This window comes from Populus alba, chromosome 5 (genome assembly GCF_005239225.2).
Source record: "Populus alba chromosome 5, ASM523922v2, whole genome shotgun sequence".
Classification (NCBI taxonomy): Eukaryota; Viridiplantae; Streptophyta; class Magnoliopsida; order Malpighiales; family Salicaceae; genus Populus; species Populus alba.
This window is the reverse complement of record NC_133288.1, coordinates 17,669,479-17,681,674: the sequence shown is the minus strand read 5'-3', so window position 1 is coordinate 17,681,674 and position 12,196 is coordinate 17,669,479. Positions and strand designations below refer to the sequence as shown.

Genomic DNA, 12,196 nt, shown 5'->3' with positions numbered 1-12,196 from the left:
TACAAAGAAAATAGAGGAAGGATAACAAATAGGGGAAGGAGAGAGGAGAGGTTGCTCACCAAGTCACAACTTAAATATTAATGATGAATTTATGAATGGATTTTACCAATGAGTTTATTTCGTTAGTAATTTCATTTGTGCAAACGACATATCATTGTAACTTTTGGCTTTTTTAATATTTTTTTCTCCTACTTTAATCACCTCAGTATCTTGTTGGTGTTTACCGAGTGACTATACCTTCCGTAAAGTTCACCACAATCTACCGACAAAAATATTTTTGTCAATATTTCTATTTCTATTTGTTAATTTTCTAATAGTGTGTCAAACAACTTGTCATCTATTAAAAAAACAATAGAGTAAATAATGTGTCGTATGCTCTTAAAAAACATTTATGCTTGTTCCAGATCTTTTTTTCTATAAGTTAGGTATGCGAGCCTAGCTTATTAGGCCCAAGAACATTTGGCCTCTTTTTTTTTCAATTTTTATTTCTTTTTTAATTAATACCTACTCTCTTATGTTTTAAATTATGTAGTTTAACTCCTTTTTTAAATATCAAAATGTTTTTGAATTGCTTCTATAATTTTATAATACTTCAAATCAATGCTGTGAATTCCATATTGATTGGAGTATTGCTTCTATAATTTTTTTATTGCAACGATACATTTTGGCTGGTTGACAACTAAAAAAATGTTTTACTTGTGAACAAACGATATGACCAAAAAGAATCGATCCAAGTGCTTTCCTAAACACAAGAGAATGAAGGAAGGAAAGACGGATAACGTTACAGAAGAGAAGGGTGTAAAGCATAACAAAATAAGAAGAGCAGCGATACAGAGCACAACCACACAGAAAAGAAAAGCACATATATATCTTCATGATTTTGATAATCAAGGCCTATGGAAACCTTAATTGACATCTGGGCACGAACATCGGACATGTATATATGTACTTGACGTGAGTAAAGATCCCATGATTAGAGCATTAGAGGCTTGCTGATTTTGGAGAAATGATCCATTTGGTGAAGTTCTGAAGGGTAGCATCATCAGCTCTGTAGTACTTCTGTGTGAAACGGAGCAAATCCGACCATGTAAAGTCTGGGTACATCCTTCTCCCTTGATTGCACACAAGATCCGGTGGTGGTCTCACCACCTTGTCTTCTTTTGGGCAAAGAAAGAATGCCAACGATCTCCTCTCCTCGTACTTGGTGACCACTGCCCTGTGCAGGCAGCTCTTGTAGGTCCCATTCGATAAGGCCTGCGAATCAAACAAAATCAGCAAAAGCAGGAGGAACCTACAGGAATTTACACGCACGACTATTGTTCCCTCTACACAGTTAATTGCTATAATTTATTAAAATAAATCAAGTAATTCCTATGATATAAAAAATAATTAAATAAGCGATTATCATGCTTGATTTGTTAGTATATTTGTTTTTTAAAAATTTTCTTTTCTCGTCAATCTTTTCATCTTGTCTTTTAAGAAAGTAAATTGAAAAGAAAACATGACATTTTTAAGTTATAAATAAATTTAAGAATATGTGAATTAAATATATATTTTTGAATCCATGAGAACTAATAGTTATTAGTTTTATTAAACTACAAAGACTGAATTATAATTAATTCGTCCAACCTTATTAAGAGAAACAACTAACTAATCCATTTTTTTTATGAACAAGAAATGTTCCTTACATATACAAAGGATATAAATACATAAAGGATCCAAGCATGGTATTACTTTTTCTATGCATATAATCCACGCATGACGTTATTACCATACACACGTGGTATATATATGTTTTTTAATACCTACTATAAAGGTATCGCCAATGTTAAGATAGAAGCATGTTAGACAATAGTTAGACAAAAAAATATTATAGAAAGCATGTCACGAGTGTATGTCGTTTAACATGAGTAATGCCAATTAGACAAGAAAATTATTGGAAAAGAAATAGCTAGACAAGCAACGAAAATAACACATGCATATTATAGTAGTATATGTTTTTTAAATACCTACCATAAAGGTATCGCCAATGTTAATAACAAGGGCATTTTGACGGGGACGAACCGTCTGCCATACGCTGTCTGAAAAAACTTCTAGACCTCCGACTTGATCTTGGTGAAGTATGGTTAGCGCTGTGGGATCACGATGAGGTCCGGTGCCTAGAGTGAGACCTGGCTCTTGACAAGGAGGATAGAAGTTACATCGCATTATAGAGCAACCATCTTCAAAAAAACTCCTATAATACCCTCGATCAACTCCCAAGCTGATGGCCAATAGTTCCATTATGGAGAGGGACAAACCCTTCATAGCCTCACAATATTTTAGATAGACCAAGCTACAAAAGGGAAAGAATCATGGATATAGTTATTTTAGTGCTAGCTAATACATGTGTGAGAAGCGGTTTAAAATTATATTCTGTATCGATCTTACCCTGTTTGTTCAAAATCCTTCCCTAAGGTAGACTTGAAAAAGTCTATCCCGATAGGATTCGGACAATTTTCGTTGTAGCCAAAAGATAACGTCTCTTTCCATGGCAATTTAGACAAATACCGATCAGCATGTCCACTAGAATACCCCCAAAGGCTACCTGGCAACCTCTGAACCCTAAGTTTATCGCAAGATGGAAGCTTAAAGAAATTATGCATGTGATCATGGGCGAGACTAATGAGATTGAGATCAACTCCATGATTGATCACTTGGAAAAAACCATGTTGCAAGCAAGCAGCCTTAATGATATCAGAAGCCTGCTTTATTGCCTCCTCGTCACCTCTAAAGAAACCCTCAAGGTCCACGACTGGCTCCGTGAGCTCTTGATGAGCACCAACTAAGTCTTGTTTTGGCCAAACAAATCTTCTTGACATACTGATCGAGTTTGTCTGTTCAAAAGGAATTAAATAAAAACCTCCCTCGATCTCTAACCTTGGAGTTAGAAGTGGGCTGGCAAAAGAAGTGCGAAGGCGCACGAATAATTCTAGAAACAGGTAACAAGCAAGAATTAATAGGCAAGGACATGGCATTTATAGAAAAAATTATTTCATGGACCAGATTCATGTAAACCAATATTCTAGACCGCAATATCACAGTGGCTGTTATAGTAAATCCTTAAAGTATGATTGGGTTTGGTTACTTATACCGTATCCGTTTGCTGGTAGGAAAAGAGAGAAAATAAATGATTGAATTGGACATCTAGTGCTACACGCCTTTTCAAGCCACTCGATTGGCCATTGTGTGTAAAGGTAGCTAGGGTTGGATGCTATTGCTAAAAAAATTTCCCTTTCTCAAAGAAAAAGGTCTTTAAATCTTAATCTGTGACGATATAAATAACTTATCATACGAATTACTTATAGGCATAATCAAAATCAAAGTAAATAAACACAAGAAAGAAAGAAGGGGAAAAATAAGATGACGCGTAAAACAAAGCAAAGCAAAGCAATATATTTAACATTTAACATACAATAATTTTCATTAAGGGGAGATGTGAGGGGGAAAAAAAAGGACCGGGCTTTCTAATGCAGATAGAAGTTAAAGACAATAATTAAATAAAAAATATTAAATATTAATTTTTTTAACAAAAGGAGTTGTAGATGTGAGTCTTATATTCATAATTTTATTCTATTTAAATAATAATAATCAAGCATGCCACTTTAGAAGGTTTACAAACCCTTAAATAGACTAGAAACCCTACACCAACTAGAAAATAAAACAGAAATCCAAAATTATAAAGGATAAAAGCATAAAATCAAAAAATAAAAAAAAAAAAAAACTATCAAAACCAAGGATCTTGACGAGGTTTTTGATATCTAAAGATTTGATGGTCCACTTAATGATGTAATGGCTACTATAGAAAAAACAACCTTTAGAAACTCTTGTAACAATTTGAGCATGATCCAATGGTCAGATCAAAAGTTATGGTCTTTTTGAACTATTATTTTGGTTTGGCACAACTAGACCTCCTTTTAGGCCTAGACTTGTCCCACTTGTCCATTAATGTATTTGTTAGGCCATCCACATAATCTGTCTATGGTAAATTCTGATCTAATTGTGGTAGACCCACACTTGACTATTTAAAATCACCTGTTATTACAGGCTCGACTGCATCATTCTCCTCGAGTTAGAGAGAACTTGACCTCAAGTTCATTTCCTCCTCCAAATAAGAAGTCAAATGCTAGACATTGAAGACATCAAGATGATGAGGAAGATAAATCTTGTAACTATTATCATTTATCTTCTAGAACACCTCACAAGGACCTATCTTCATTTCCTTCAACTTGTTATACTTACCCACTAAAAACATGTCATATATAAGGATTGTCTATACTAAATCACCAATATCAAACACCACTCTCCTACAATAAGCATCAATCAGGGCCTTATACTTGGCCTTGTTATCGCTAATTATCTGCTTGACCTGCTCATGAATGCCATGAAAGTAATTTACCATATCAATAGCTTGGATGCTTATTTGTCTAATGCTAGGAACATGAATTAGCTTTAGTACTTCAGATGGATTATATCTATAGATAATCTAAAAGGGACTCATTTAGGTGATTTAATTATGAGATCTATTATGCACTTGACATCCGTATCCAAAGTGATGGACCTAGGAATTCCATGCAAACAACCCAACTCATTAAAGTAAAGTAAGGCTACCCGAAATGCATCTATGGTCTTTTAGAAGGCTATAAAATAGGCCATCATCGAGAACTTGTCAACAATAATAAAAATAGAATCAATAGCTTATTAGGTATACAGTAAGTCTAATACAAAATTCATGCTCATGTTTAGCCATAGAGCATTAGGAATTAGTAACGAGGAGTACAACATAGCATTCGATAAGGTCCCTTTGGACCTCTAACAAATAACACACCTCTTGACAAAGTTGAAAACCTGACATAGTAACTTAGGCTAGTAATAATCCGTGGACACTAGAACCAATGTCTTATCCCATCCAAAATGCCCCTCATAATGTAATTAATGAATCATATGCTCTCATAAAGAACAAATTGTAATACAAAGCTGCAAACCACAAAAAGGACAACCATTTAAAAGCACAAAGTTATAACGATTACCTTGCTTTAGTAACATAGTATAAATCTGACTAAATGAGGAATCATCTAAATACAACTCATAAAAAGTATTAAATCTAGGCATATAGGCATGTATAGTAAACATTAGCCACCAATGAAAAACATTAGCCACCTTGTTTAGGCTGCCCGATTGGAGTCTCAATGAAAAAGTGAATTCCTGCAAAAATAACACCCACTTCATATACTAATGACTCAGCTTATATTGCTCATTTATGTACTTCAAAGCTTCATGATTAGTAATTCAAATAAACTCCTTATACATGAGATAGTGCCTCTAATGCTTTAAAGTCTGAACAATTATGTAAAACTCTAGAATCATAAATGGAATAAATCTTATTCGAGTTGGATAGTTTCTCACTAAAAAAAGCAATGGGGCCCCGGTCTTGGCTAAGAACTCCCCCAATGCCTACCTAAAAAGCATCACAATTTACTCCAAATAGCTTCTCAAAGTCTAGTAATGACAAAACTATAGCTTTAGTCATCTTCTGCTTCACTAGTTGAAAACTGGTTTCAGCCCTATCTATCCACTAAAAAGTACATCGTTTTAGGCACTCTAGAATGGGTATGATAATGGAACTAAAATTCCAAGTGAATCTTCTATAAAAAGATTCAAGGCTATGAAAACTACAAACCTCGCGGATGCTTTTTGGTGTTGGCCACTAAACAATCGTATAAATCTTACTTTGATCAGCCTGAAAACTCTTAACAGATACAATAAAGCAAAAAAAAAAATACTATCAGTGAAGAAATTACACTTTTTTAGTTAATATACAATTATTCCTTCCTTAAAGTATTGAAAACAACTCATAAGTGCTCTAAATAAGGATCTAGAATAAGACTATAAATTAGAATGTCATCAAAATATATGATGATAAATCTACTCATAAATGACCTTAATACATTATAAATGAACCTCATGAATGTATTGGGAGCATTAGATAGTCCAAATGGCATAACCATCCATTTATATAACCTAATGTGAGTTTTGAAGATTGTCTTCCAATCATCCCTTAGTCTGATTCTGATTCTGTTCTAATAATACCCACTCTTGAGATCAATCTTGGAGAATACCTTAGACCCTGCCAACTAGTTTAAAATGTCATTTATATGCGGTATGCAATACCTAAATTTTACTATAATCTGATTAATGGCCTGGTTGTCTGCACAAAGACATCATGACCCATCATTTTTTAGGACAAAAACTTTTAGTGCAACACAAGGACTCATACTTTCTTGGGTATACCTTTTCTCTAGCAACTCCTCTACCTGTCTTTGCAACTCTTTGACTTCTTTAAGGCTAAATTTATAAGTTTCTTTATTTGGTAGGCTAGAACCTGACATTAGGTCAATCTGGTGTTGTATCTCTCTAATGGAAGGTAAACCTTCAGGCAACACATCCAGCATTAAATTTGAAAATTCTACTAACGCACCTTGTGCCTCTTTGGAATTATTATCTTCTTCCTCCTCCATAACTACACTCCAAGAAATTAGGGTAAACACCACTCCCTCACATCTTATTTCTTTCATAAACTATGATAAGGACAATACATTCTTCCCACCAATAGCCTTTGTCTCCATCTTCTCCCTCATACGTGCCAACATTATATGCTTCCCTTTAATGTTAAGGGTATAAGTGTTTTTCATACCATCATGAACCACACTTCTATCAAACTACCATCGCCTCCCCAACAAAATATGATAAGCATTCATTAATATCACATCACACCAAGCACTATCAAAGTATTGTTTATATATATATATATATATATAAAGAAATCACATAGCATCTATCCACAATTAACTCAATATCTCTATGCAGCCATGCCATCTTGTAGGGTTTAAGGCGATTTTCAGTTGTCAGCTAAAGTTTCCTTATTACTTCATTAGAGACCACATTCTTGCAACTCCTGTTGTCTATGATCAAACTACAAACCTTGTCTTTGTTGGTGTATGTAGAGTTGAAGATATTGTTACGCCTCCAATCACCCTTAGGTGCCAAAAATTATTTTTGATCATAAGGGTTTTACCACCATCTCTATACAGAACACCTCCATCATTGTTTGAATCATTCTTATTGTTTGTAAAATTCATGGGCTCTTCCTCTACTGGCATTCTTTCCCAAACAACTCTCTGGTTTGCTACACTTGTTAATTCGGTATCCTAACTCACCACATCTAAAACAATGAAGTCAAAGTTAGAATGTTGACCTGTTACTCGTTGATTTTATTGGTTTGGCCTAATTGGGTTAATGGTCTGCCTTGAATCACTACTACATTCTTTGTTATTCTATGTTAACCAGAAATTTCAATTAACAGTCCCCATAGCTTGTTGTTTCTCCACTGTTAAAGCCCTCAGATATGCCTCTAACACTGTCTATAATTCCTGAAGACACAATACATCCTGAATAAATTGTCATAGTCCTATAAATTGCCCTCACATATATACTTCATCTTGCTTACATTGAAAAAAGCTTAGTGTTTAGCTCATTTTTTAATAAAAATAGTTTGAAAATGGTCTTTGAGAGTGATACATTTATACTTTCTAAAAGTGGAATGCTTGTATGTATAAGGTATCTTAGTGATGGCCTCTTCAAAATAAATGTAATGACCATTATAACCAAAGATAAAGAATAAAAATAAAAATAATACATCTTTTTATTTTTATTTTTTTGAGTCTTGTGATGTGTGGCATGGTAGGTTAGGATAATCGAATAATAATTATATACAAAGGTTAATTAACCTTGAATTATTATTAAATATGATAAGCACTCCAATAAGTGTATAAAAAATTTGATAAGTTTATGTCGTCAAATAAGTTCAAAATCAATGAAGTTGATAAATGTGTTTATGTGAAAAACACAAATAAAGGTAATGATTTTATGATCAAGTCCACTAGGAAAATATTAACTAGTAAGTTCTACATGAAAGACTAGGTTTTTGTAGATGTTATATTAGGAATAAAAATTCCTCTGATATGTGATATATTGGTATTGTCCCAATCTCATTACGTTGAAAAAAAATCTTGATAAATTTTATAAAAACACCAATGGACGTAAGTGTGCATATGTCAAAAAATAAAGGTAATGGAATAGATCAACTGAAATATTCTTGAATAATTAGGAAATTGGTGTAGCTCATGAATTACATAAGGTCTAATATTGTTTACTCAATTAGCAAATAGAGTAGATTTACTAGTAATCTAATATGGATCACTGAAAAAGCAATAAAAACTAAACTCAAATATTTGAGATAGACCTTCGACTATTAACTACACTATATTAGTTACCCAATGGTATTAGAAGGGTAAAATAATGCTAGTTGAATATAAAATACTAAAGATTTAAAATTCACTAATGAATATGTCTTCACACTTTGTGGATGAGTAATGCCATGAAAATCCTCTAGGAAAACATGTATCACAAGAATCATGATAGAATCAAAGTTTATTACTATTAAAAAAGCTAAAGAGGAAGCTAAGTGACTTCAGAATTTCAGAGAATATTTCTTGCTAGCCAAAACCAATATCAACAATTTGTGTCATTATGATAATCACTCTGTAATTGGAGTGGAAAAAAGTAGTATCTATAATGATAAGTCTACACATATACGTCATAAACACAATATCATTAAACACTTACCCGCAAATGAAATTATTTCCATTAACTATATAAAATCAAAGGAAAATGTTGCATATCCAATAACCAAAGGTTTGTCAATAGAGCTTGTGCATAATTCATCAAGAAGAATGGGTTTAAAGCCTTTAAATATGAAAGAGTATAATAATGTAACCATACCTAGTCGATTGGATATCCCAATTTCTATATTCAAATAAAAAACTAAGTCATATAATATTATCGATACTAGTTGAAAATTATTATTTCTTACTTATTCTTATAATAAAATAAGTGATAGCTACAACGTGATAATATATGAGTTATGCTCTTAATGATTTTCAAAACTTAGTATAATAAGTTTAGTATAGAAAAATAATGTTAATGAAAGATCATCTATGTGAGTAAAAAATATGATAGTTTTTTTAAGAATTTTGATAAGGGTTGAATTCTCTAAAGTACTAATGAATCCAATAGTTGTTCAATACCAAAATGAATACAATTGTAAGAACCAAAGGAAATCTCTAGGTAGAGAACTATGTGAATATTATTACCTTGGTTTACATAAAAGGTTAAACAGTCCAAGACATTGCATTCATTATTTAGCCAAGTAAATCCAATAGTATTTCACTAAGAAAGGTTCATATCCTGATGTAGTGATCCATCAAATTAGTATCTCTATATATCTTTGAGTTTTTTAATGGGTTAGACAATTTCAATTCATATGGGGAATTATTGGGATTTGTTTTAATAAATCATGGTTAATCGATACATTTAAGGACAAATTTAAAATGGGTTCTACTCGTTGAAAATTATTCTCCTACATGAGTTCCTTAGTATGGAACATATGATTAAAACAAATTATATACGAATGAGAAATTTATCTAAAAAACTTTTGGTTGACTGTTGTGAACTCCAAAACCCTTAATCCCACATAGGATAAAAAAAAAACCAAAAAAAAACAAAAACAAAGATGTCTTGTGGTCTATCTAGTGGAAAGCTGAAGGGTCATAAATAAAACTAAGTAAAATGATTTAGGTTTAAATCATACGCACAAGCATAATCATTGGCACGGGCTTAGACCTTGAGCCTCGTGCTCCAAGTATGGGGTCTTAAGCTTAGGTTAGAGTTTTTTTTGCTAAGCTATTTTGATATTGGATTTGAGTTTATTATAAACTATTTTTTTGGCCCATAGAGAATTATTTTTTGCACACTCATTATTTTTTATAGTCCAGCTGGGACTTTGATTAGTTTTTACCTAAAAGAGTTTGTTTAATTGTTTTTAGCTAAAAAAAAATTAGATTTAAAACCAAAATATTCAATTCTAATTTTGATTTTATGGTGAGGAATCAAAGTTGATATTAGTGGGAATTGATTCTTATAATCAACATAATTAATTGTTTATTAGTTTTGGTTCCAAAATCCACTATAAAAATTGAGTGAATGAAGGGTGTTTGTACACTGTTTTTCTATATTTCACACATTCTTCCTCGCCTTATATTTTCAATGTTTTCTCCCTTTTTACCTTTGTTTTAAGCTTTGGTTTCTCTCTAAAATCTAAAGCATAGATTTAACTTTGTTAAGAGATAATTGAGCTACATTACCGTTGGTTCATGAACCTTTTTTAAAAGAGCATCTAAACAAGTGATGTTGTTAAAATCTTGGAAGGTTTATTGCAAATATCCTTTAAAAGAGCAATAAAGAGCAATAAAGTCTTAAAGACAAAAGATTAATCATTGATAACACTAAAGTTTGATCATTTTTTGAAGTGTTTCGATAAGTAACCTTTTATGGTTTTATTTAATATAATACCTTAATATATATGTTAGGATTATGTTTCAATTGCTTATGCTAGTTTTGATATATGCATAGTATGAATGCTAGAATCATTATATGATGGTATGAGTTGTTTGCTAGTTTGCCATGATATATTAAATGAAATCCTTATATACCAAACTTGTTATGATAAACAAAACATCTATGCCACTACTAGATTTAATAGTTTTACAAAAAAAAAAAAATTATTATCAGTATTTATACTCACAATCCATCAATTCATATATTACCGACAGGCTCACAAATGGAAACAATCCATCGAAAAAACTCTTATTGGTAATTTCTAGTCTGTCGGTAATAAATATACTGATGGATTTATAAATGGACAAAGCATGCCAAAAAACAAATTACCCACTTTATTTTGTCAGTATCTCCATTAGTAAATTTAACATATCAGCGACATGAAAAACTATATGTAATGTCATCGGTGTTTTTATTAGTTCACCAGTATATCTATTGGTAAATATAACATAATACCATATGTGATTTCGTCGGTAAGTTAATAGTAATAGTGACATTTATAGTAATTATTTTGTAACTCTCTCTGAAATATACTGACGAAGTTGCTCCGTCGGTAATCTCGTCAATAATATTTTAAAAATATTTTCTTAAACAAAATATATTGAGCAAAAGTTTAAAAATAATATAAAAATCAAATACTTATTACAAATCCAAATATTTGTACATTCAAATACAATAAATCTAAAATAGAGGTGGTATTGGAGAACAAGGGCGGTCGTTGCTAGGATCGTGGGGCTAATTAGAGGGTGCACATGTACCACCCATCTATGATCTTATCTCCATTACCAACCGACAAAGTTTTTCATAATTAGTAGTGCATCATTCATGTTTTTCATTAATATGGGCTATCTGAGTATGTACTCATTAGTCTAACATCATCGCTAACTCTGGAGCTTGAGTGCTCTAAATCATTGTGAGCGTCCAACGGTCAAAACATTATATGTCATTTATAAATTATCTGTTGTAGTGTTAGAGAGTCGGTACATTCCATTCCTATTAGATCCACCAGACAATCCTGCCTTCAATCACAAATCTGGATCGAGATTTGGATGTGTCGTAGGATTGTCCTTGTATTTCTCCATCAATCGGTTGTTATATGTATCTTAGAAAGAAAAGATAAATTCATCAAATTTGTCATAACCCATTCCTGGGTTATTCCCCAAATTCATTTTCTTTCTTTCCAAAATTAAAAAAAAAATCAAAAAACAAATAATAATAGCAAGAAAACTAGCATTTTGGAAAAAGCCAGAAAAATTGCGTAAAATTGAAAGTTTAAGGTCAATTAGGAGTTCAATTAAAAGAAATTAAAAGATAGAGGACCAAATTGAACTTTGACCAAATTCCTAAATTAAAACCCTAATTCACAAAAACATCTCCGTTTTACAGTAAAAAAAGAGACTAGACAACGTGTCATCTAGTGGCTAATCATCTCTTCTTTATTTTAGCTAGAATAATTGTTCGAGTAGCTTTCTTTCCAAGGTATTTAATGCTTCATCTCTCTACCAAATTAGACAAAACTTGCATGTAAATGATGATCTGACATTTGACTACACCCAGTGTGGTCCTTTTTGACCGATTGACGCCACAACAACCATGATGCCACCCCAAAGTGGTCAACCTAACCACCCTTTAACTGATAAAA

The 12,196-nt window shown here is 32.2% G+C and overlaps 1 protein-coding gene across 1 annotated transcript; it reads right to left on the bottom strand.

Annotated features, from left to right (window-relative positions):
• Positions 1–712: 712 nt before the first annotated feature.
• LOC118029295 (gibberellin 20 oxidase 2) lies at positions 713–2,976 on the bottom strand. The gene is made up of 3 exons (XM_035033153.2): positions 2,431–2,976; positions 2,014–2,335; positions 713–1,254 (listed from the first exon to the last, which is right to left on the bottom strand). The coding sequence occupies exons 1-3, from the start codon at positions 2,859–2,861 to the stop codon at positions 982–984; spliced, it is 1,026 nt and encodes a 341-aa protein (XP_034889044.2). The 5' UTR covers positions 2,862–2,976; the 3' UTR covers positions 713–981.
• Positions 2,977–12,196: the final 9,220 nt, after the last annotated feature.

What these genes read in the sequence shown, in the direction of transcription:
- LOC118029295 (XM_035033153.2), bottom strand. Translation starts at nt 2,861, where the DNA reads ATGTCAAGAAGATTTGTTTGGCCAAAACAAGACTTAGTTGGTGCTCAT. An exon ending in AAGGATTTTGAACAAACAGG is followed by an intron (nt 2,336 to 2,430) that starts GTAAGATCGATA and finishes TCCCTTTTGTAG; the next exon opens with CTTGGTCTATCTAAAATATT. An exon ending in ACATTGGCGATACCTTTATG is followed by an intron (nt 1,255 to 2,013) that starts GTAGGTATTTAA and finishes TTTGATTCGCAG; the next exon opens with GCCTTATCGAATGGGACCTA.